The sequence below is a fragment of the Neofelis nebulosa genome, chromosome 15 (assembly GCF_028018385.1).
Source record: "Neofelis nebulosa isolate mNeoNeb1 chromosome 15, mNeoNeb1.pri, whole genome shotgun sequence".
Classification (NCBI taxonomy): domain Eukaryota; kingdom Metazoa; phylum Chordata; class Mammalia; order Carnivora; family Felidae; genus Neofelis; species Neofelis nebulosa.
Window position 1 is genome coordinate 72,103,436 of NC_080796.1, and position 21,183 is coordinate 72,124,618.

The 21,183-nt window shown below is 44.3% G+C and overlaps 1 protein-coding gene across 1 annotated transcript; it reads right to left on the bottom strand.

Annotated features, from left to right (window-relative positions):
- Positions 1-9,615: 9,615 nt before the first annotated feature.
- Positions 9,616-17,741, bottom strand: LOC131495735 (myeloid cell nuclear differentiation antigen-like). The gene is made up of 4 exons (XM_058700837.1): positions 17,589-17,741; positions 13,874-14,305; positions 12,065-12,253; positions 9,616-9,930 (listed from the first exon to the last, which is right to left on the bottom strand). Exons 2-4 carry the CDS (start codon positions 14,294-14,296, stop codon positions 9,793-9,795), a joined length of 750 nt encoding a protein of 249 aa, XP_058556820.1. The 5' UTR covers positions 14,297-14,305; positions 17,589-17,741; the 3' UTR covers positions 9,616-9,792.
- Positions 17,742-21,183: the final 3,442 nt, after the last annotated feature.

Genomic DNA, 21,183 nt, shown 5'->3' on the forward strand with positions numbered 1-21,183 from the left:
GCACCTGCCAGGTGCTGATAGGGGGCACTGAAGTCTCCAAGCGTAAGAGTGGGTCATAATCGTTGCATGTCTTATCTTTCTGAATATTGTCCCTTAATTAGCCACAAACACTCCAAGATGACCTTTAAGATCTTTTTTAAGCAATACACCATTTCACCGCTTCTCTTTTTCTTATCTAGATTTCTGAAATTGCCTACTGAGCTGGGCTGGTAGACCAAGTGTTTAATTTTAACAGCACTTGCCAATTTCCGTGGTGTAAATACTACTACCCAGGTTGATTTCGTGGCGCCCAATGTTTATCCACCAGCGTGCAAAATCCCTAAATATTTAAATTAGTTCTTTATACCTGTGGGATGAGCAGACGCCACCATGCTGCCACTGACCATTTATGTCCCTGCCTTCAAACGTGTCGTCTCCTTGCCACAACCCTTTTTTTTAAATGTCAAAACAATTTCTTTGACACAAACCTCTCAAGTAGTTACCCACTTTCTACCCTGAAGATCCAAATTTCTTTCTTTCCGACATAAAGTAGGCTGCTATCAAACACCCTTTTTTTTTTAAAACCTCTCCAGCCTAATTTGCCCCTACGCTCTCGCATATGTCAAACTTCTGCTGTACAGAAGAACCCTCCACACCAGCTTGTGCTTTGAACATTTGCGGGTGACATTTCCTCTACCCATCAATAGCTTATGTCTTCATCCTGCTAAACACAGTACCGCTGTGCTTTGATCTCTCAAGATCCACCGAGACGGTGGTAAGTAATGTGTATGGATTATCTCACTTAACTTTCAAACCAACCTGTGAGGGAGAGACTTTCTCTATGACAGAGAAATCTGCTTTGGCTCCTTTCCCGATGCTGATGGAGCCAGATTCAAGGCAGGCTTACCTCACTCCAAAGTCCCTTGCTCTTAACCACCAAAGCAACGTCCTTCCCTACACTGTTCATGTCTACAAATCTTCTATCACTTTGCACAAGTTTCATATGCTTTTAAAGTCCATATGAAGGTAAGCCTACATTTCCTTAATAATATCCCGTAGCAAAATTCTTCATCTAAAATATTAGCACATCGTTGGGATCCTATAGTTCCTGTGTCCATTGAACTTTCTCTGTAAAACCACAGGAATATCATTTTCCCAAAGCCGGCACCAAATATTTTGACCCTTTGGGAAACTAATGTTTGTCTATACAACTCCTACCTGTATGAAACCCTGAATTTCAGATACAAGCTTTGACCTCTGGCTTGTTACTCCCAGTTACACGCAGAAGCGGTGACCATTATCTACTTTTTCATACTTGATATTGTGCCCCTTTCCTCCCCCCTTTATCTTTCTGTATTCTTCTCTGTCATGGTGTTCTTATCCATCTAGGAAAATGTGACTATGTTGCTATATAACACAGCTACAGGGAGATCAAATCCTATAGACTCACTGGGATGAGGGAAATTTGGGGCACGAGCACCAAGTAGGAGTTCATGGAGATTATAAGGTGGCATTCATTCTTTCCTCTCCAACTTAACTGCTTTTCCCACTTAGCCCTTCTCCCCTGGCATTTACAATCCGTGTCTCTGTTTTAACTGCTTTTCTTCTTTCTTTTGTCCCCCAAACAACACCACACAATCCAAACAATTCTGGTGGCAGAAAGGGCATCTGCAGCCCTGTGGATGATCTCTGTACTTTGAGGTCTCATCTTCATAGCACGACACAGGGGAAGTTCGTGAATACGTGCAGCTTCCCGTTCACCCAAGTTACGGTTCTCTGACCCTCCCTGTAATGCACAAGCCACACTCTCCCACCTCTCGGCCATTATATCTGCTATTCTCATTCCTTATTTGATCATTTCATCTAAGATAGACCATCCTCTGCAAAGGCTTCTCTGATGATGCTTGCCAGACCGAGAATTCCTTTACTCTCTTTTATTTTTGGACTTGCTCTCAAGACATTTCCTGATGTTATTTCATTCTAAAATTAGAGATGACATTCTTTACTGTGACTAATCCTGAAATTTCATCCAACCATAGATATCCAATTTGGGGGGATTCTTATGACAAATCACTAAAACTATAATTCGCTCACATTACTTCAGCGAAAAGGACAGAATGGGTTGGGAGTTTGAGGAGAGGAAAATAATTTACAAGTGATAGAGAGGTCTGACTTCAGAATCTTGTTCTCTTTTAGCTTCAGGGTTAGGGCTTAAAAATCTTTTGCCTAATAGAAGCAGCTCTCATGACCCCAAATGCATGTTTCTGTATTCTTAAAATGTTTACGATATCACCTCATGAGTGTCAGAAGGAAAAGAAAGAAAGAAACAAAAATTATTGACATGCAAGATGGTGGAAAGTGTGTGGAAGAAATACTTCTAGCATGGTCTCTCTCTTTTCCCAGCCAATGACAAATGTAACAGATTTACGATGCTCAGTTCAATTCTAAATTACAGCAAAAACTGTGACCGCTTTTATATAGTACTGTGTGTGTGTGCATGTGTGTGTGTGCATGTGTGCATGTGTGTGTGTGTGTGTGTGTGTGTGTGTAGCGTGAATAACACGGCTTCTCTCTGATGATTTCTATGAAGCCTAAATAAAACCATATAAGTGATGATGTAAGCACATAGTGCTAGGCACATAGTCTGCTATGCAGTATCTAAGGGACTTTAGAGAAGGGACCGGCTGTGTCTTGCATTGTATTTTTGATCTGAAGTCGTATCTCTTAGAGACGGTCTCAGGGTGGCAGTAATTACACATAAGTGCTTAAAGTTACTAACGGCCGTGTATGGGAAGTCAATTAAGTTTTCTTTATGGCTCTAAAATTCCTTCCTGGGTCATTCTTAGGCCTCCTTTGGGTGCGAACACTTATCTGTGCTCCGTGCTGTTCTGAACTATTCTGGTAGAAAACCTGTGATTGTTGTGTTTCCTGTGGGTCTCACCTTTCAACCTTTCTGGAATGTTCTCTCTGCGTAGCCCCTGCCCGTCTGCACTCGGACTGCTGAGTGCTGTCCTACTCACGCCCTCACCTCATGGAAGGTGGAGGAGAGCTGCACGGAGCTTGCATGGAGGGAGAGTCAATAATCAGCAGATGGAACAGGCTTGTACAGAAAGAGAGATGAAGGTCACCGAAGCCTGGAAGTTCAGAGGAGATACAATCAGTGTCTGTGAAAGCCGTGGAAGATGAAAGGAGAAGGTTGAAAATGATAGATGAAATGGCGAATACAAACACGCACCCGAATGTTAAGGAAAATGAGATCCTTGGGACCCCAAATGCTTCCTTGGTACCACATGTGTGAGAGGAAAAGGGCTGCCGTGCTGAGGGAGACCAGGAGAGGATTCCCTCGGTCTCTCTTGAGTCTGTTGTCTCTCCCACACTGTCCACATGGAAGGGAGACTTGATCTGCATACCTCTCTGAGACACCTGTTTCGCGGAACTGACTTACCTTTGGAGGGTTAGTTTCCCTTCTTCCTAGAGCAGAGATCTCTCTGAATGGCCTGTGACTGAGCCCTGACCACTTTGTACTCTTTGAAAGGTAGTGACAGGGAACCCACCACCTCAGAAGGCAGTTCGCTCTACTCTGAAACAGCTCTAATAATTAAATCCTTCTTCTTTCAAGTAAATTCAAAGTTTAAAGTCAAAGATTGCCTTGTTATTTGTAGCCCAGAACTACTCATTTCTATCAGAAAAAAACCCTAATAACCTTTCACCCCTTCTGCCTGAGAGTATCTCAAATAGTTGAACATGACAATCTTGGTACATGGTATTTAAAAAATCATGGCTTTTCATGATGCAACATAAGTTGGCCATCGACCTGGGGCACCCAAGGTGCCTATTATGGGGCCTTGGTGAGTAGCGAGCCCATCACCCACCCATCCGTCCACCTCTCCTTTCAGTAAATATCCATTGAGCTGCTAATAGTTAATGGGAACTCTTTTCGGTTCTGGTGACAAAACAGGGAGTTGAAACCAAATCCAAGTTTCGGAGAAATTACACTCTAATGAGGCAGGTAGATATTTTTCTTGACAGCAAACATATGAGTTAATAAGTTGAGGGATGTGCTCTGATGGGAACAAAGATGACCCTTAAATCTGGGGGAAGCTCCAGCTTCTCCCCTACTGTACGTTAGTCCCAAGGATGGGTGACAATATGTGGCAAAGTGTAAAAATATAAGGTAAATGGGGCCGCAGCATTAGAGAATGAAGGCAGGTGAAAACAGAAGCAAGGAGGCAAATTCTTTTGGGTGAAAGAAATGAAAAACTAAAGGGTCATTTTTGCTTCTCTCATTGAGAGACACAAATGTGCTTGGAAGTTGCAAGTTCAAAGGGGAATCCTCATGGCAGTGAGAAAAGCAAAGACACTGCTTAGGCAGGTCATGAGAAAGACTTGTTCTGTAGTGCTTAGCACAATTACATATATACGCCAGAACAGTAAATTAAAGAAAGTTCATATGAAGTAATTTGACTGCGAAGTATTGGAAGAGCTCAGAATACAGACAACACTTCTACACGAAAGCCATTCTAATCCTCAGGGTCCATTAATCCGGTCTGATTTGGAGGAAGTTTCAGCAGTTGGCAACATCTTCTCTGCATGACATCCGTTCCCCAACTAGCTGAGGGACGTTATGATCTTGATGACTTCCCTCAATCTCTCTTCAGTGAAAACTTCAGTTTTCACATGGCGGATGGGAAAATGGGATTCTAGAACTTCTAACTTCCTTCCAACTCTGATTTTCCCCAAATGCCCCAAATGATATGAATGCTATTAGGTTGGCATTGTGCAGGATTTTTTTAAGTATACACATTGCTCTTGGCATCTAAGCCTCCCAGAATAAAAGACATGCGTTCAGAAAGGAAGCCGTACAGGGGAGAACCACTCATTATCTTTCCATGGACCTGGGCCCCAAACCATAAAGGCAGACCTGTAATGCCTCGTTTCTTAGATCAGTTGCACATGAACAGCCTTGGACCTTCGCGGAGGGAGACCCCTCATTCCATTCTTCTCAAGTTCCGCCTGATCCTCGCTCCCCTCCCCCTAACACACCTACCCCAACCGGGACCACGGCCTGATTCTCCATCAGGGACAGCGACTGACCACCCGAGTATCATTAAGGAAGTGATTTCACCTTTCTCTTCCCTGTTTTTCTCACGTTAGGAGAGTGAAAAGGCGAAAACTCTCAACCATCTAGAGCTAGGCTGGAGATTAAGTGACACAAAATAATTGCAAAGCACCAGGAAGTGAATATGTGATCAAGAAATCGATTGTAAACGTCCGGTTTTGGATACCTCCTTCCTGCCATTGAACTCCACAGTACGTGAATGATTCTTCAGCACTTGCCTGAAGCCAGCGGGTCTCTGCCTGGAGGCAACTTCCCGCTGGAATCCACGCAGGGGCAGCATGAGAGCCAGGAAACATGGCTGGAGAGCCACCAAGCTGTTGGGCCTTGAGTAAAGGAACGCAGCCAGGCAAGCCGCATCACACGGGGCTAGAACCACATGCAACACATACGTGTCTTCCTGCAGATTGCCCGGAGGTGACTTATTTGGCGGGACAATTAGGCGTTATGCCCGCTCAGGGGCACCAGTTCGGAATCGATTCCCATCCTTCTGAGCGACAGCAATCCTTTCCTAGGAAAACAGGGCTTAGCAACTGCAGCGCAGAGAATTTCTGTGCTGACGTGCGCCCTCAGCAGGGTGTCTCTGAGCAGGGCACAGCCCGTTCAACACGCCTGTTCTTGACCCCAGCCTTCCTTTGTCGAGGTCGCACCCAAAGCATAAATGCAAATATTGCTTGGGGCCTGTGTGCTCCAACCTGATCTGCAAGTTACACACGATTTACTTTTAAGCATCACACCAATAAATTAGACTCCTGTTATAGCACTCCTTTGGAACAAAATGTCTATTATTTTTTCCAAATTATAAAAACTTATATATACATGCAAAATCTGGCATTAAAATGGCACATAAAAGTATTTAAAAAAATAAAAAGTACCTATTAATACTATATCTCTTAGAATTGATAGCCGGTATATATATCTCTAAAATTCAATAATATTATATACTATATATATGTAATATATAGATAGATAGATACTTTTAATAATATGTGTATATCTGTCTCTATCTATCTCTATATATACTTTTGTTGTACTTATATTTTATCTCCATAAACATCATCGTTAACGGCATCCAGGTTTTTAAAGGACACCCTAGTGTGGTTTCCATGTACAAGTAAGGATTGAGTGGTTGTTTCTTGCTCTTCCTGGGCTTGATGACCTAGAAGAAGAAAGAGGTGAATAGAGGACGCTTGAGATGCAGCTGATTTTACCTTTCTCCTTGCACTGACACGGTCCCCCAGCCACCAGCCACCTCCCCGTGAGCACTCTACTGTCACTGCCATCTCACATATGAGATTACCGAAGCTCATAGGGTTTAAGTCTTCCTCAAGACCACAAACTTAGTGAGAGAGCCCTTAAAACCCAGCCTCGATGACCTCTAAAACATGAGCATTTGGTGGGCATACAACGCTTCCAGCCCAGAGTTGGAATTGTTACAAGGGCTGCAAGTTGTTCCGAAAACAATTCACAGTCCGATGATCTGGTTGTTTTCCTTTTTTGATTTTCCTTAGCTCGGTTTCTGCAAGTCTAAAGAGGAAGAGGTGCTTGACGTGGTTCACAGATATTTTAATCATTCCGCCCACAGGGATTTCCAGTAGCCACCTCCTACCTGTCTGTCAATAGGTGGCATTATATGAATTAGATTACTGAACGCCAGATGGTAACTCAGTGGCAAATTAACCTCAAAATACGAATGTTAGAGAAAGGCTTTCATTAGTGATATTGAAGGTAATTGATACAATATGAGATTGCTCACACATGGTATAAAAATCAGTGTAATGGCAATGCCCTTGAATTGTGTTGAATATAGTTGACACAGCTAAAGGATTCTATCTGTTGGATGCAGACTTCAAGGACCCCAGAATCTTTTCTCTGAAATTTTGGCTCCTAGCAAATTCCTCCAACAAGGGGTTGATAAGATCGCACCAAAGATTGGGGAGCTATTATTTCCTGATAACTGAAGATCAGAGGACAGAACTAATTTGAGCATTTGGTTAATGGGCAATATATAGTTAATGAATGTCCGTAAGTGTGGAAGTTTCTGTTCTGAGACTTTTTCTTTATAACCTGGGAGGACTGTCAACTAAATAATACCCTTGAGAATTCTGTCTGCCCCAGTAGCTCAGGCCACTTTTAATCTCAAGTAGAGCAGGACCCATCTCAGAACAATGAAGTTTCAATCATGTGGTCCTTTGACACCTCGGAGTGAAGTATTCGATAATGGGGGGGGGGTGAGAGCAGAGGAGACGGTGAGTGCATCTGAAAAGGTGCTATTATTGCTGAGAAAATGGCAGAGTTAAGATTCTGTTTTTATTTTCATTTTTTTAATGTTTATTTCTTTTTGAGACGGAAGGAGACAGAGTGCAAGTGGGGGAGGGGCAGAGAGAGAGAGGGAGACACAGAATCCGAAGCAGGCTTCAGGCTCCGAGCTGTCGCACAGAGCCCGACGCGGGGCTCGAACTCACGGACTGCGAGATCATGACCTGAGCCGAAGTCGGACCCTCCACCGACTGAGCCACCCAGGCGCCCCCGAAATGTTTTTTTACTTGACCACCAGACGTGAGGTTAGATAAAAAATTTTCTAATACTTAGGAAATTCTCAAACCTACGTTGAAATCTTTACATTCCTCTGGAGTGCATGCCATGTGCTTGTATTCCAGACTCTGTAGAAAGACGAAAGCATTTCACAAGGTAGGTAACCGATTAGACTCCAGCCCTTCCTTCTTAGAAACGTTCATTACCAAATTTGCCTGAGCCTTTGATGAAGGCGGGCAGGGGGACCAGGAAAGCCTGGGATGCAGTCGTGTCCCCGTGATGGCACAGAGCTAGGACACTTAGGAATGTGCTAAGGTGCCCTGTACCCTTGGAGTGCCCTTGTGACCCTGAGAAATGTTCTACTCCCTGTGTGTGTGTCCTCATGTTTCGTGAGGTGGGGCTAATACCATAGAATACGGATCTATGTCCAGATGCGTGTTGTTTTTATTTTTTTATTATCATTGCATAATGCTTTTTTCCTCCCACTGTCCTGTCTCCTACCCAGGCCCCCACCACAGCCACCAAGCTTCCAGGCAAGAAGGCCAAAGCCCTTGTCTAACTATACTCCTGTTGTAAATGCCCCCCGAGTGAATTTTAGAAGTTGCAACAGTCAAATGCTGTGTTCAGGCCTCGGTTTTAGGAGAATACAAGATGTCTGCTGTCTCCCCAGGTAAGTGAAGGATTAGAGGCCACTGAGGGTTTCAGGTTCCTTAGCGCAGTTGATTCCGGCTTCCCTTCCCCATCCTCGCACCCCCGCCTCGCGCTCGGCTGATTCCGCATGAGGCTTGGTTTGGGCCTTGTCAGGATGCGTCTAGAGCTGTCCTCAGTCCACTCGTCGTCCCGTATTGACTCCTAACGTGCAGCCTCCCTGCTTCGTCAGGGTGTTGTCCAGGTCGGGAAGATGCGACTCTATTTCGGCAGCCTCCACCTTGCCAGCTCCCTGCGCTCTCTCACACTTCTGCCCTGCGCTCGACCCCCGGCAGCTGGAGGCCTCACTGGTCTCACCCCCAAGTGCGAGCCAGGACTCAGCCAGTGAATGCCGCCCCCTCCCCCCCAACCGGATCGTTCTCTTCTCTCTACGTTCCCGTTATTGAGATGCCGTGAAAACTGATGTTTACCGTCCTGGGCAGTGCGACTGCCGGGCTTTGCACGGACACCTGCTCCCTAGGCGCCGTCGGGAAACCCTTCCAGGGGAGACCGGGGCGACTGTGGAACCTGCCCGCGGAGTCTGCTTTCTGGCAGGGATCCTACCCTTGTGCTGCCTATTGTTCAAAGCCTGAAACTGTCATGTCCTGATTGCGTCATAACATGGCCTATGGGGGGAGGCTACTCTGCTCTCTCCAGAAAGGGAAGTCACCCGGTATGCTTCAAATACTAACTTCAGAGATTTCATCTCGTTAAGTGTTATTTCCCGTCACTTGGAGTAGATTTCATTCACTATTCATGACTCTGTGCTCTTGACGTGTCCCTCCATGGGTAACACGGTTCAGGAATCCGCACATTTGAGATATGACAATAGGAACATGCAGTTGAAGAATAAATCATGCGATGTACCAGTAAATCAGAGGATGGGACTAAATATTTCATAGCACTAAGGGTAGGGATCCTTCCTGAGAGTATTTGTACCTTTGCATAAACCCCCAATTGTGCTTCCTCCAGAGACACCAATTAAACAAATGCTCCCCTTTGGTGGGGGGGGGGGGTTCATTGCAGAAAAGGTTTATTTTTGTGGACCGAATAAACCTTTTCCCAGGGCAGGGGACTCACTGAATTTTATATTGTTGTAGGACTAACATACATAACCTGAGACTGACTCCAGTTAGGGCCTTGCCCTCTGGAAGTCACAGAATGTAGCCCCCTGTATTGGTGAGGTCCGGTGTACCCCGTCCTGTGTGGCTCACAGTGCACAAGTCAACCGCCCCCATGCAGCTCACTCCTGGATGAAAGAGACCACATCTGGCACTTTGGCAGAAGATGCCTTTTGAAAAAGCCAATTTTATTTTATTTTATTTTTTTGCCCTACAAATGTGTTAGACGCGAAATCTAATCTGTTTGGTAAGTGCATAAAAACATGTTAATCTAATGCTTTTTTGAAGGAAGTAATGAAATCTATCATGCGGATAGAAGGAGCTCTTAATGTGCTGGACCACTTTCCACCGAGACTATTCTTCACTGATATTCTCCACTTTGACAATATAATTAACGCCACTCGATGGATTCAGAGGAGAGTTCTTCACTGCAATGTCCAGCTTGAAAGTTACACTGTGTGGTTGCTGTTTGCGTCCCTTCCTCTTGACGACCTTCAAGGAGAGATAAGAAAGACACGATGAGACCCTAAGGGTCTACCAGAGGGTCTCCTGTGTGGCCTACCCCCAGCCCCCTGCAGCCATTGTCTCCTGCTCCCTAGCATCCCCTGTCCTGTCTCAGAGGCTGCTCATTCTCTGTTTCCCATCTCCCCCAGCCCATCTTCTCCCTCCTCATGCCCTAGCACCCAAATCTTTCCTGGTGCCCCGCCTAAGTGTCCACCGGGGTGAGGCGGAGGAACCAGGAAAGAAAGGGTGGAGCTGGTGCCCGCAGTGCTGAGTGCCGAGTCCTCAGGGAGCACAGAAGTGATGGGAAGCTTCCGCGGGTAAGTATGTTTCTCTGTGCAGTTGCTCTAGAGGAGAGGAACGTTGATGAGCGCATCCACAATTCCTACGTGGACTTTGTGAGTATGTGTGTATGTTCCTATGTGCATGGGAAAGAGTGTGGTGTCATATGGGTCAGGATGTGCACTGTACCACAGTGTGGTACCTTTGTCTCTAAGATACAGTTAGTGATTCAAGATCTTGGGGCTCCATGGGTCATTAGTGTCTGGTGTGAGCTCCGTTGACCCTCTTTCTCCTTACACTTCTCTGTGACGCTTATTAGACACACTTTCTGTTTTCCCCTTGACCCCTGTGCTCACTTGTTTTCCTTCTCAGGTGTGAAGTATTTCACCCCCAAGAATCAGTTCTTCTCAACGCTTCACCCTTATGCGTCTGGGCTTTTCAGTGAGCGCGCCCGTGAATCTGACACTGGAACCCAAGCACTGGGGCCAGTGTAGGAATGGCGGGTCCACCACAGACAGGCAGTGCTAATTAGGGCAAGGGCCTACCTTTCTCTGATGATGATCATCAGTATGTCTATCAATGAAATGGGAATAATGACAGTGTCTGCATCCCTGTTTCAGTTCCCAGCACACAAGGAGCACTCAGAGTTTTCTTATTGGGCTGCCTGGGTGGCTCAGTCGGTTAAGCGTCCGACTTCGGCTCAGGTCACGATCTCACAGTTCGTGGGTCTGAGCCCCCCATCAGGTTCTGTGCTGATAGCTCAGAGCCTTGAGCCTGCTTTGGATTCTGTGTCCTCTCTCTCTCTCTCTCTCTCTGCCTCTCCCCCGCTCATGCTCTGTCTCTCTCTCTCAAGAATAGACATTAAAAAAATTTTTAAAAAAAGTTTTCTTATTATATCAATATACATGTTATCACCTTGAGATTTCTCACAAGCAGCATTGTTACACTCATGACTTTAAGAAAGATCTCTAACTGACAAATATTGCCGCTTCTGCTTCGGTATCCTTGTCCCTGAACCTCGCCTCTCTCCCTAATGCATCGGTCCAGGTAGTCACTACAATATGTTTTGCTAAAATTTCAAAGAGATCAAGCATTCTTCTGGTCCCCCAACAATTTTTCAAGTTGACTCCTATCTTCACAGGGATTTTTCCACTGGTTTCTGAAACAACGCTATACTACCTGCTCGGCTGACTCCTCCGTGTACCTTTCTGGCCTCCTCTTCCCACTGTGTTGACACCTGCTGTATTTTTCGCTTGTACAGAAGTCATGTTGTCTCTCACACTCTGGAGGAAATGCCTGAATCACTTCCTCTGCCTAGAGCGCTTTCCAACGTCCTCTTTGCTAAGAAAAATACTGCTGACTGCAGTTTGATTTCCCTTTTCTGCCAGGCAGTGACATAACGTATATGCACGTTTTCACTGAGCCAGGCAGGGTCTTCCGTTCACCCCGTGAGGCAGAGACTTTGACCATTTCAGACGACCGATCAGGGCAGATTGCCAACATCAGGCAAGCGGTGAGTGCTGGAACCAGGACTCAAAGCACGACTGTCTTATTCAAAGCCTTGCTCTCAGCCACGGGGAGAAATTCCTTTCTTTCCCGCCTTCCTAATTTCTCCCAGTGTTTGCTTGTTTCACGTAAGTATCGTATCCTTTTGAGATCTGTGTGAATGTCATTTCCTCAGAGCCTCTTGAAACTCCTCCACTTAGACATGAATGCCAGGTATCGTTCTGTTCTCCCACCGGCTGCACCCCGTGTGTAAGAAGACAGGAGTCTGGTGCTCTCAAAACCCAGGCCAAACGATTTGCCTCCTGGGCAAACGAATGTTGTTCTACCAAGGTCTCACCTCCATGAAGCTGTACTTTCCACTTGTCAGTTTTAGCTTCTCCTTAATTTTTTTCAGATAAAAGCAGAAGAGTCGAACTGTGTCTCCTTCTGCACACTCGATGCCGTAGCATATTTCACTCCCCACGACCTCCATGGTTCCTGTATCGTCTTGTATTACATAGACTGTTGTCTTCTTGTTATCTTTTTTCTGTAACAGAAATTGAACATCCCGTTTCTCTTTCGGCTTTGTTCAATGTTTTATTATTTATTTTTGAGAGAGAGAGAGAGACAGAGACAGAGCACGAGCAAGGGAGGATCAGAGAGAGAGGGAGACACAGAATCTGAAGCAGGCTCCGGGCTCTGAGCCGTCAGCACAGCGCCTGACACGGGGCTCGATCTCACGAACCGTGAGGTGGTGACCTGAGCCGAAGTCGGACGCTTAACCGACTGAGCCACCCAGCCTCCCCCAACATCCTGTTTCTGAAGACATCATCACGTTGATATTTGAAGGAAGACCCCGGGGACACAGTGAATACAAGACATAAAAAAGCAATTAGAGGAACAGATACACATACAGCTTCGGCAAGGTCTTCTCCAAGAACTTTCGGCTTACGATCTTGCTTTGATAGTTTCCCCTTCCTTGTTCTAGATATTTTCTATCTGGCAGTCCTAGAACAATGAATTTTCTTCCTATTTCCTACTGCTTCACCACCAGGGAAGCTCTGATTCCTTCAAACACTGGAATCAGAGGAACCCGAGGGCTTTCATGGCCTCCTTTACCTCCTGTCATTCTGCAGAATGGAATGGACATGACTGCAAGTCTTGATTCAGTAGATTATACAGAACCAACAGAACAAGTAAGGTTCCAGTAACTCACTACTTCCTTTTCCAACCTTCTCCATTAACTCACTCTTCTCCAAGTCTTATCTCCACTGACCTGGATCTTGCATTTCACAAACGACAGAGTCTCACTTCCTTAAGTTGTAACTCATCCATTCTAGAAATGCATTTCTCTTAAAGACAGAGTTGGAGGGTAATGTAGGTAACTTAAGGGGCTCTCCCAGAAGAGAGATGTGTAAGATTATGAAGCAGTCAATCCTACAAGATACCAGGTAAGTTCATGAAAGTTTGTGAATTCTGGGGAGACCTGAACACATCATACTAGTAACCTGAATTTGGACGTGCCATACAAGTAAACTTCTCTGACACACGCACCCCCTTTTGGGGGATATAATGGAGTTGGACTGCCGTGTTTTCAACATATCTTGCGATGTCAAACCTTAGTCTTCAATAGACTGTTTAAATAACGTGTTAAATAAATAAGCTAGAGGAGACAGCCTTGCCCATGTCTGTCGTTTGCCTACGTGGTAAAGGTATTCATATTCAGGAGGACATGAGCCGATATATTTATAACTCTGATTATGTGTCCCAACCAGAATGAATCTTTGGGAGGCTGATGGATTATTCAAAGCTTTAAAAAAAGAGAAAGATAGATTTATACAGTTTTGGAGGAGCTCAGAGATAAGCACATGCATACTGATTCATGCCCTGATAACAGAGGCTGAAAATAATCCTGACCGGGGACACGACAAGATTTCTGGTGACGCTTTTTCAAAGAACTTGCATGAAGGTATCTTGAGTACAAGACTACCAGGTCACTAGTCCCATTTCCTGTCACGTGGCTCTCTTGACCACCTACGCATGGTCAAGAGACAGGCCTGAGAACTGGGCTCACCCAGTGTCAGTCAGCGCACACAGAACCTGGCGATCGAAAACAGTTAATTTCAGGTGTGGATGGAGAACATGAAAACGAATGTGAAGGGATTACCTTCTGCAGGAGAAACAATCCAGACACGATTGTTGGAAGATTATCCGGATCTTCCTGGCAAAGATCTCTGATCTTGGGAGGGGTTTTTGCTCTTATCCAGATGTCGTTTGGGACCGCAATCGTCCGGCCATCAGGAGCTTTCTGCACAACCGACCTTTCGTTTATCTCCAGGACATTTTTGTATCGAATGTATGCTGACATGGTAATGACATTTTTTGGTTTGAATTCCTTTTTCAGCTTGATGTTTAAAACCTTCACTTGGAAAACTTGATTGGAAGTAGCCACCGTAGCAAGAAACACTGTTTTTTTCCTCTGCCCTGGGACTTCATACTCAATCGGATCTGTTGTCGTCAGTACCACCACTGTTATGGGGTCCTTTTGAAGGGTAGGCCTTCTAGGAGCCACCTGATTTGGGGCTTGCATAGCTGGGTTCTCTGTTGGACAGAAATAGGAGAACAAAGGTAGAAGTTTGAGCATGGAATACCAGGTCATTTACTCGTGAGTGACACTTCGCTTATGACACTGGGGCCACAACAACCCTCAAAGATCATTGGAGCTGGGGCCAGGCTCGAAAGGAGTCGCCTAACAGAGAGGAAAGGCTAATGAACTGAGAGCTTAGGTAGTAAAAGTGTAAGGCAGCAGACTGGGATGAGAGTCCAAACACCCTCAGTTGAACAGAAGAGCCTTTCCGAATTCAAGCACGATCCTGAGCCCGAGACATGCACAGAACTGTGGATGATAAGAGCATTGCCCTGAGCTAATGAGGGACAGATTCAAATATTTCTTTGACAGAGCAGATTCAGAACGAGCAAATAGAAAATGAATGTCAGGCATGTCTGGGCACAGCTCAGACTGCCAATGTGCACATGCTGTCAGTGGTAAAAAAGAAAAATATTGACATGTAACATGAAAAGGAGAAAACATTTGAGGAAATAATGAGATAAACTTCTTGGAATGAAAGTAACATGAACATCTTCAGAGTGGCCAAAAGAATGCCAAAAAGGAGAGTAAAGGAAAAACCCGTGTCAGGCAGGACGTAATGTTGAGACCCCGGAAAATACCTAAAACAGCCAGGAAAGTTTGATTCCCAGAGAAAAAGTACAGATCACTTAACAAAGTTGCAGAACCAGATTCTCAACAGCAAAACTGCACTGCAGTACCTTTGTACAGCATTCTACCCAAATTCCATATCTGCGGTTTGGAAATCCCCCAAAAAAGGAAATCCAAAAGATGTGTGTGTGTGTGTGTGTGTGTGTGTGCACGCATGCGTGTTAGTTAGGTGACAAAACTTATTAGGAAAATATCTGATGTGAGGTCTCAGGAGCCTATGTATATATTTTTTAAAAATCCACATTAGTGTGAGGACACATACGTCTTGCTACATAAACATGACTGCATGTGAGCTGAGAGACAGGACTGAGATCTTCCTAGATCGTCAGTATAGTACATGATAGATAGTGTGTGCATTTGTTAACCTTTCCTAGGTCACTCAAATTCTGAATTCCACAACATATGTGAACCCAAAGGCCCCAGAGCGAGGTTGTGAACAGGTATTGAAGGGAAAAACTAATTTTGAGACAAGAATTTTGTAGCAAACTGAAAATGGCATTTAAATGTGATGTCCTATAGGTGAATCTCTGATATTGACCAACATGATGAACAGTCAGAAGATTTAGCAACACAAAGATACCTATCAAGCACTCTTTTGGAGATAATATTCCCCAAGACATTAAAGGAGGTTAACATAAAAACACGCTGCAGACTAAAAAGGAAGTGAGGACAAGACCTCGGTTGAGTCTTTCAAAGTTGTAAAAATCAATAAAGCCCCAACGGAAGAGAAAGAAAACAGAAAGTAGATCAACACAGTGGGGTGAATAGAGGAAGGAGAGATGGTATCTGTTCACTGAGCTGCTTGCCCAGAAAGAGGAGTCAGAGACATTAACTTAAAGCTATTGTTGAGGGGCGCCTGGGGGGCTCAGTCCACTGAGCATCCGACTTGGGCTCAGGTCATGATCCCATGATCTCGCAGTCTGTGAGTTCGAGCCCCGTGTCGGGCTCTGTGCTGACAGCTCAGAGCCTGGAGCCTGCTTCCGATTCTGTGTCTCCCTCTCTCTCTGCCCCTCCCCCACTCATGCTCCCTCTCTCTCTCTCTCTCTCAAAGGCAAATAAACACTAAAAAAAAAAACCTGTTGGTGGAGAAGACAGCAAGACAACATAGAATAAGCACTCCAGAAAAGTGCTCTGAATTAATCAAAATGGAGTATTTCACAGAATGGACATAAAGTGATAAACCCATTAAAAGACAAGATTTCAATGTTCAAGTAGCTTTATTATTTTTTTTAATTTATTTTTCAATATATGAAGTTTATTGTCAAATTGGTTTCCATACAACACCCAGTGCTCATCCCAAAAGGTGCCCTCCTCAATACCCATCACCCACCCTCCCCTCCCTCCCACCCCCCATCAACCCTCAGTTTGTTCTCAGTTTTTAAGAGTCTCTTACGCTTTGGCTCTCTCCCACTCTAACCTCTTTTCAAGTAGCTTTAGATGGTCCTTAAGTCAAAGACTAATCTGAACTGAGTTTTGCTGCCCAATGATAAAAGTTTTCAATTCCAGACAGATGCAACAGTTTAATTACATATTTGCCTAATAGTTATAGGTATATATTATTTATTATTAGTTTATATTATCCTCATTATTATGAATAGTGTTATGACACGAACACATTCCCCTCTCTCTCACTGTATATACATATATGTGTTAACAGCTGAGAGAACCACAGGGAAAAATGGACAAAATCATGATTATACGTTGGTGCTCCCCTGTGTCAACTACTGAAAAAAGCAAGAAAAAAAAAAACACTTAGAAAAGTTGACCATCACTGTTCAGCTTAAGTAAAAGCTTGATGTAATACTTAGAAATTTCTGAAACCAATATTTGAAACATAACATTTCTCTCAAAAGCACATGACATGTTTGAGTACCGGGCTCTACAGAAGGACAAGCATTCCAAAGTGTGGCTCCAGATTTGTCTCCAACCACCTCTTTTCTACAAACTGCACTACCCCATTTGCCTGAGCCTTGGAGGGAGGCTCGGAGGGGGTCCTGGGGGACCCAGATGCAGCCCCGCCCCTAGAAGTGGCAGGGGACTAGGACAGGTAGGAAAGTGCTAAGGTGCCTTGTACCCCTGTGAGTGCCCTTGTGAACCCGATTGATGCTCTATTCCGTGTGTGTGTGTGTGTGTGTGTGTGTGTGTGTGTGTGTTTGTTCCCAGGTTTTGTGAAACATATCCAGACATGTTTTCTATTGAGTATCATCGCATACTACTTTTTCCCCACCCTGTCCTGTGTCCTGTCTCCTCTACCCCGGCCCCCACCGCAGCCGTGAAACTTCCAGGCAAGAAAGCCAAGGCCGTCTTCTGAATAGTTACTCCTGTTAGAAACACCCGCAGCATGAATTTTAGAATCTACAACAGTCAACATGCATTTCCCTTCCTTCAGGCCTCAGTCAGATGGAAAGAAAGATGTCTGGCATCTTCCCCTGGCAGAGAAGGCTTAGAAGGAGCCACTATGGTTTTCAGTCTTCAGAACACAGCTGATGGCAACCCCCCTCCCCTGCGCGCTACACACAAGGCTCAGACACTCACCCTTCCCCCGTACCTTGTGGTATCATCGAGCTGCCCAGATGTCCCCCACAGAAGTCCTGGCCAGACTCACCTCACTGACGACTCGCCACAGTCGTCCAGCTATCGAGATTTTCTTCCGAAATACAGCGATCGATGTAGGTTTGGTTTGAGTAGGAAGATATCACAGCAAAGCTCTCACAAACTGAACTGCAGGATTCTGCAATCTGAAATGCTCTAAAAAAATGGAATCCTTCCAAGATAACTTGGGAAATTGCCATTGGTAAACGTCACAGAAGAGCTAAAGCCTGGAGCCCGCCCAGTGTTGGGAAACCTTTCCTGAGGCTCCTCCCATCCATGCCTTTAGCTTTGTCTTTTCTTAGTGACAGAATGTGAGTCAGAGAAGCTTTCTCTTAAACATTTCAGTGACCATGAAAAGAGCTAAATTATCACTTTTTTATTTTATTGTTTTATTTTATTTTATTTTATTTTATTTTATTTTATTTTATTTTGTAAGAATGTCTGAAAGGAGTTTCAACTTAGAACTTTCTTATCCTAGCGGACTTTACTGTTGGTCAGTGGACCCTGAAGCCCCTTCAGTGAGGCTCAACTATCAAAGAGGAGAAGTGAGTCACCCGCCCACAACTTCCTGTTTTCCTGCTTACATGGCACTCGATGGGAGGGAGGAGATCTTAGGGAAATTATTTCCAAATAAACCTAAGTGACTAACAGGTTCATATTCTTGCTGCAATGAATCATCAAATCCTGGCAGATCAGGAAGATTCTAGAAGAGAGGAGGGCTTACTAAAAAGGTTGTCTGCAATGTTGTGATCTGTATAGGACTGCGGGTACAATTTGGAGAATTGTAACCCTGAGAGGTCAACTAGATGGAACCAGGCAGCATCCTTGTATGGCGATTACACACCATCTGACTTGCAGGAAGGCAGAGTCAGTGAAATGTAAAGGGGTCCCAAAAGCAGGGCACGTGAAGGGAGGGAGAAGAAAACTGATGGAGACAATTGAGGCAATTGGAACTGGGTTTGTGGAGGAGAGAGTTGTAGTCTGTGTCTGAAAAACATCTGCAATCGATGAGTGAGGCAGGGATGCAGGGTGGGGGCTGGCAGGAGTCCCCAAGGCTCTAGTGGGTTGTCACAATTCTTTATTCCAGACTTAAGTGCTGCTTATATGGATGCGTTGAGCTCTCTTCACATTAAGAGTGGAGGGACTTCAGGGAGATCAGAGGGTCCCCGACCAGAGACCAGGAGGCAGAGGACAGGAATATGGACGACTCAGGACATTTTCTTCCTGTTGAACTGGAAACTACCTTATGTGGAGTGATGCCCTCTGATGCTTCCCCCTCAGAGAACACACACGTCACTGGCCCACACAACGGGGAGTCAGGACAATGCTCCGACATGCATGTGTACGCTTAGGGTCGTAGAAGATGAACCAAAGCGACCAAAAACAAATGTGCCTTTTCCCTGACTCTTAATCAGTGGTCAAACATCAGTGACCGGGGCCATTACAGAGATAGATACAAAGCGATCGATCTGGCCCTCCACCCACTAAAAGATCAGTGTTCCCTAATTCGCAAAGCTTCATCAATGTAATGATATGAGCCACCTGGGAATGGAGAGAACATTCAACATGGGGGAAAAGCCTGGAAAACGCTTGTGGACCTGCTGTCTCACGTACTATTTTAGAAGATCGCTGAAAACCCCCAGTCAAGAGTCACCACCAGGTTGATGTGCTAAGTAGGTCTCGCTGTTAGGAGATGTTTCCTACAGAGAGGAGCTCGAACAGACGCAAGAGCACCTGCCCCAAGAAATCACAGGAAGGTCCTTAAAATTCCATATTCAATATGTAAATTCAATATAATATATATATATTCAATATATAAATTCAATATAAAAAATCGTCATAAATACATACATACGTGAACTGAAGTCAGCAGCTCAGAGACCAATGTTTTCCATTTAGATTAAAAAACAAATCCAGCTACGCATCATTGACAAAATGCACATAAAGCACTAAGTCACTTCACAAAAACTTGGAAAAACTTATATTATTCAAGCCTTACCTTGAAGAAAGCCAGGTTAGTAGGGTAGCTCAAAATATTTACAAAAAATATGTCAGGACAGGTAGAGTTTCACTACAGAAGGACAAAATATTCAACTCTCAAAATTAAATTATGTTCTAATATAATAAATAAATATATATATAATTTATCACTTTACATTTATGGCAGCATTACTCGATTTGTTTCCTTTATTTTCACATAAGCACATGTAGTGTATGTACTTGTATAGGTATGCAAGCTATATATAAAAACATATGGTTGAAATCAAGAGAATGACAATGAGAAACTGACAAAAATCACCATTATAGAGGTAGAGATTTTGTCATCTCCCAACTGTTGAAAGAGCAAATTAAAAAAAAAAAAATAGTTGAGATTTAGATTTAGAAGATTTGACCAGCACAATTAACAAGCTTAAGAAACTTTAACCTACAGGGTTCTGAATCCCACACTTATAAACTCTTCTTAAGCACCCATGAAATAATTCGAAAATATTCATCATGTACCTGACCATACGAAGTCAACAGACACTTTTCCGAGGAAGACATCCAGATGGCCAACAGACGCATGAAAAGATGCTCAACATCTCTCATCATCAGGGAAATAGAAATCACAACCACAATGAGATACCACCTAACACCTGTCAGAGTGGCTAAAATTAACAACTCAGGAAACAACAGGGGTTGGTGAGGATGCGGACTGCTGGTGGGAATGCAAACTGGTGCAGCCACTCTGGAAAACAGTATGGAGGTTCCTCAAAAAGCTAAAACTACAGCTACCTTACAATCCAACAATTGCACTATTGGTATTTACCAAAAGGATACAGAAATACTGATCCGAAGGGGCACGTGCACCCCAATGTTTATAGCAGCACCATCAACAACGGCCAAAGTATGGAAAGAGCCCAAGTGTCCATCAGCTGATGAATGGATAAAGAGGAGGTGTTATGTCTACACTATGGAATACTACTTAGCCATCAAAAAGAATGAAATCTGGCCCTTTGAAATGATGTGGATGGACCTAGAGTGCATCACACTAAGCAAAATAAGTGGGCGAGAGAAAGACAAATACCGTATGATTTCACTCATATGTGGAATCGAAGTACCCAAACAGATGAACATAGGGGAAAGGAAAAATAGGGAAGCAAACTAGAAGAGACTCTTAATGACAGAGAACAAACTGAGGGTTGATGGAGGGAGGTGGGGGTGGGTGTGACTAAGCGGGCGATGGGCTTTAAGGAGGGCACTTGTGGTGAGCGCTGGGTGTTACACATCAGTGATGAATCACTAAATTTTACTCCTGAAACCAAGACTATCTATATGTTAACTAACTTGGATTTAAATAGAATCTTGGAGAAAACAAAAAAGGCAAAATATATACCAAAGCTAAGTGACGCATTTAAAACTCTCCCTTATCCACTGGCACCACTGAAAGTTGTCTGTGACTAAGGAAAGGAGTTTCAAAAGTGTTGAAATAATGCCTCTGGCCCTTGTCGTAGAATAAACCTCAGAATAAATTAAACAGACTCGTGACGAAGAAAAGAAGCCCCATTTTGGTGCAAGTGTGTTTGTAGAACTGAGAAAGTATCTCCTTGTGCGTACTCTAAATTCCA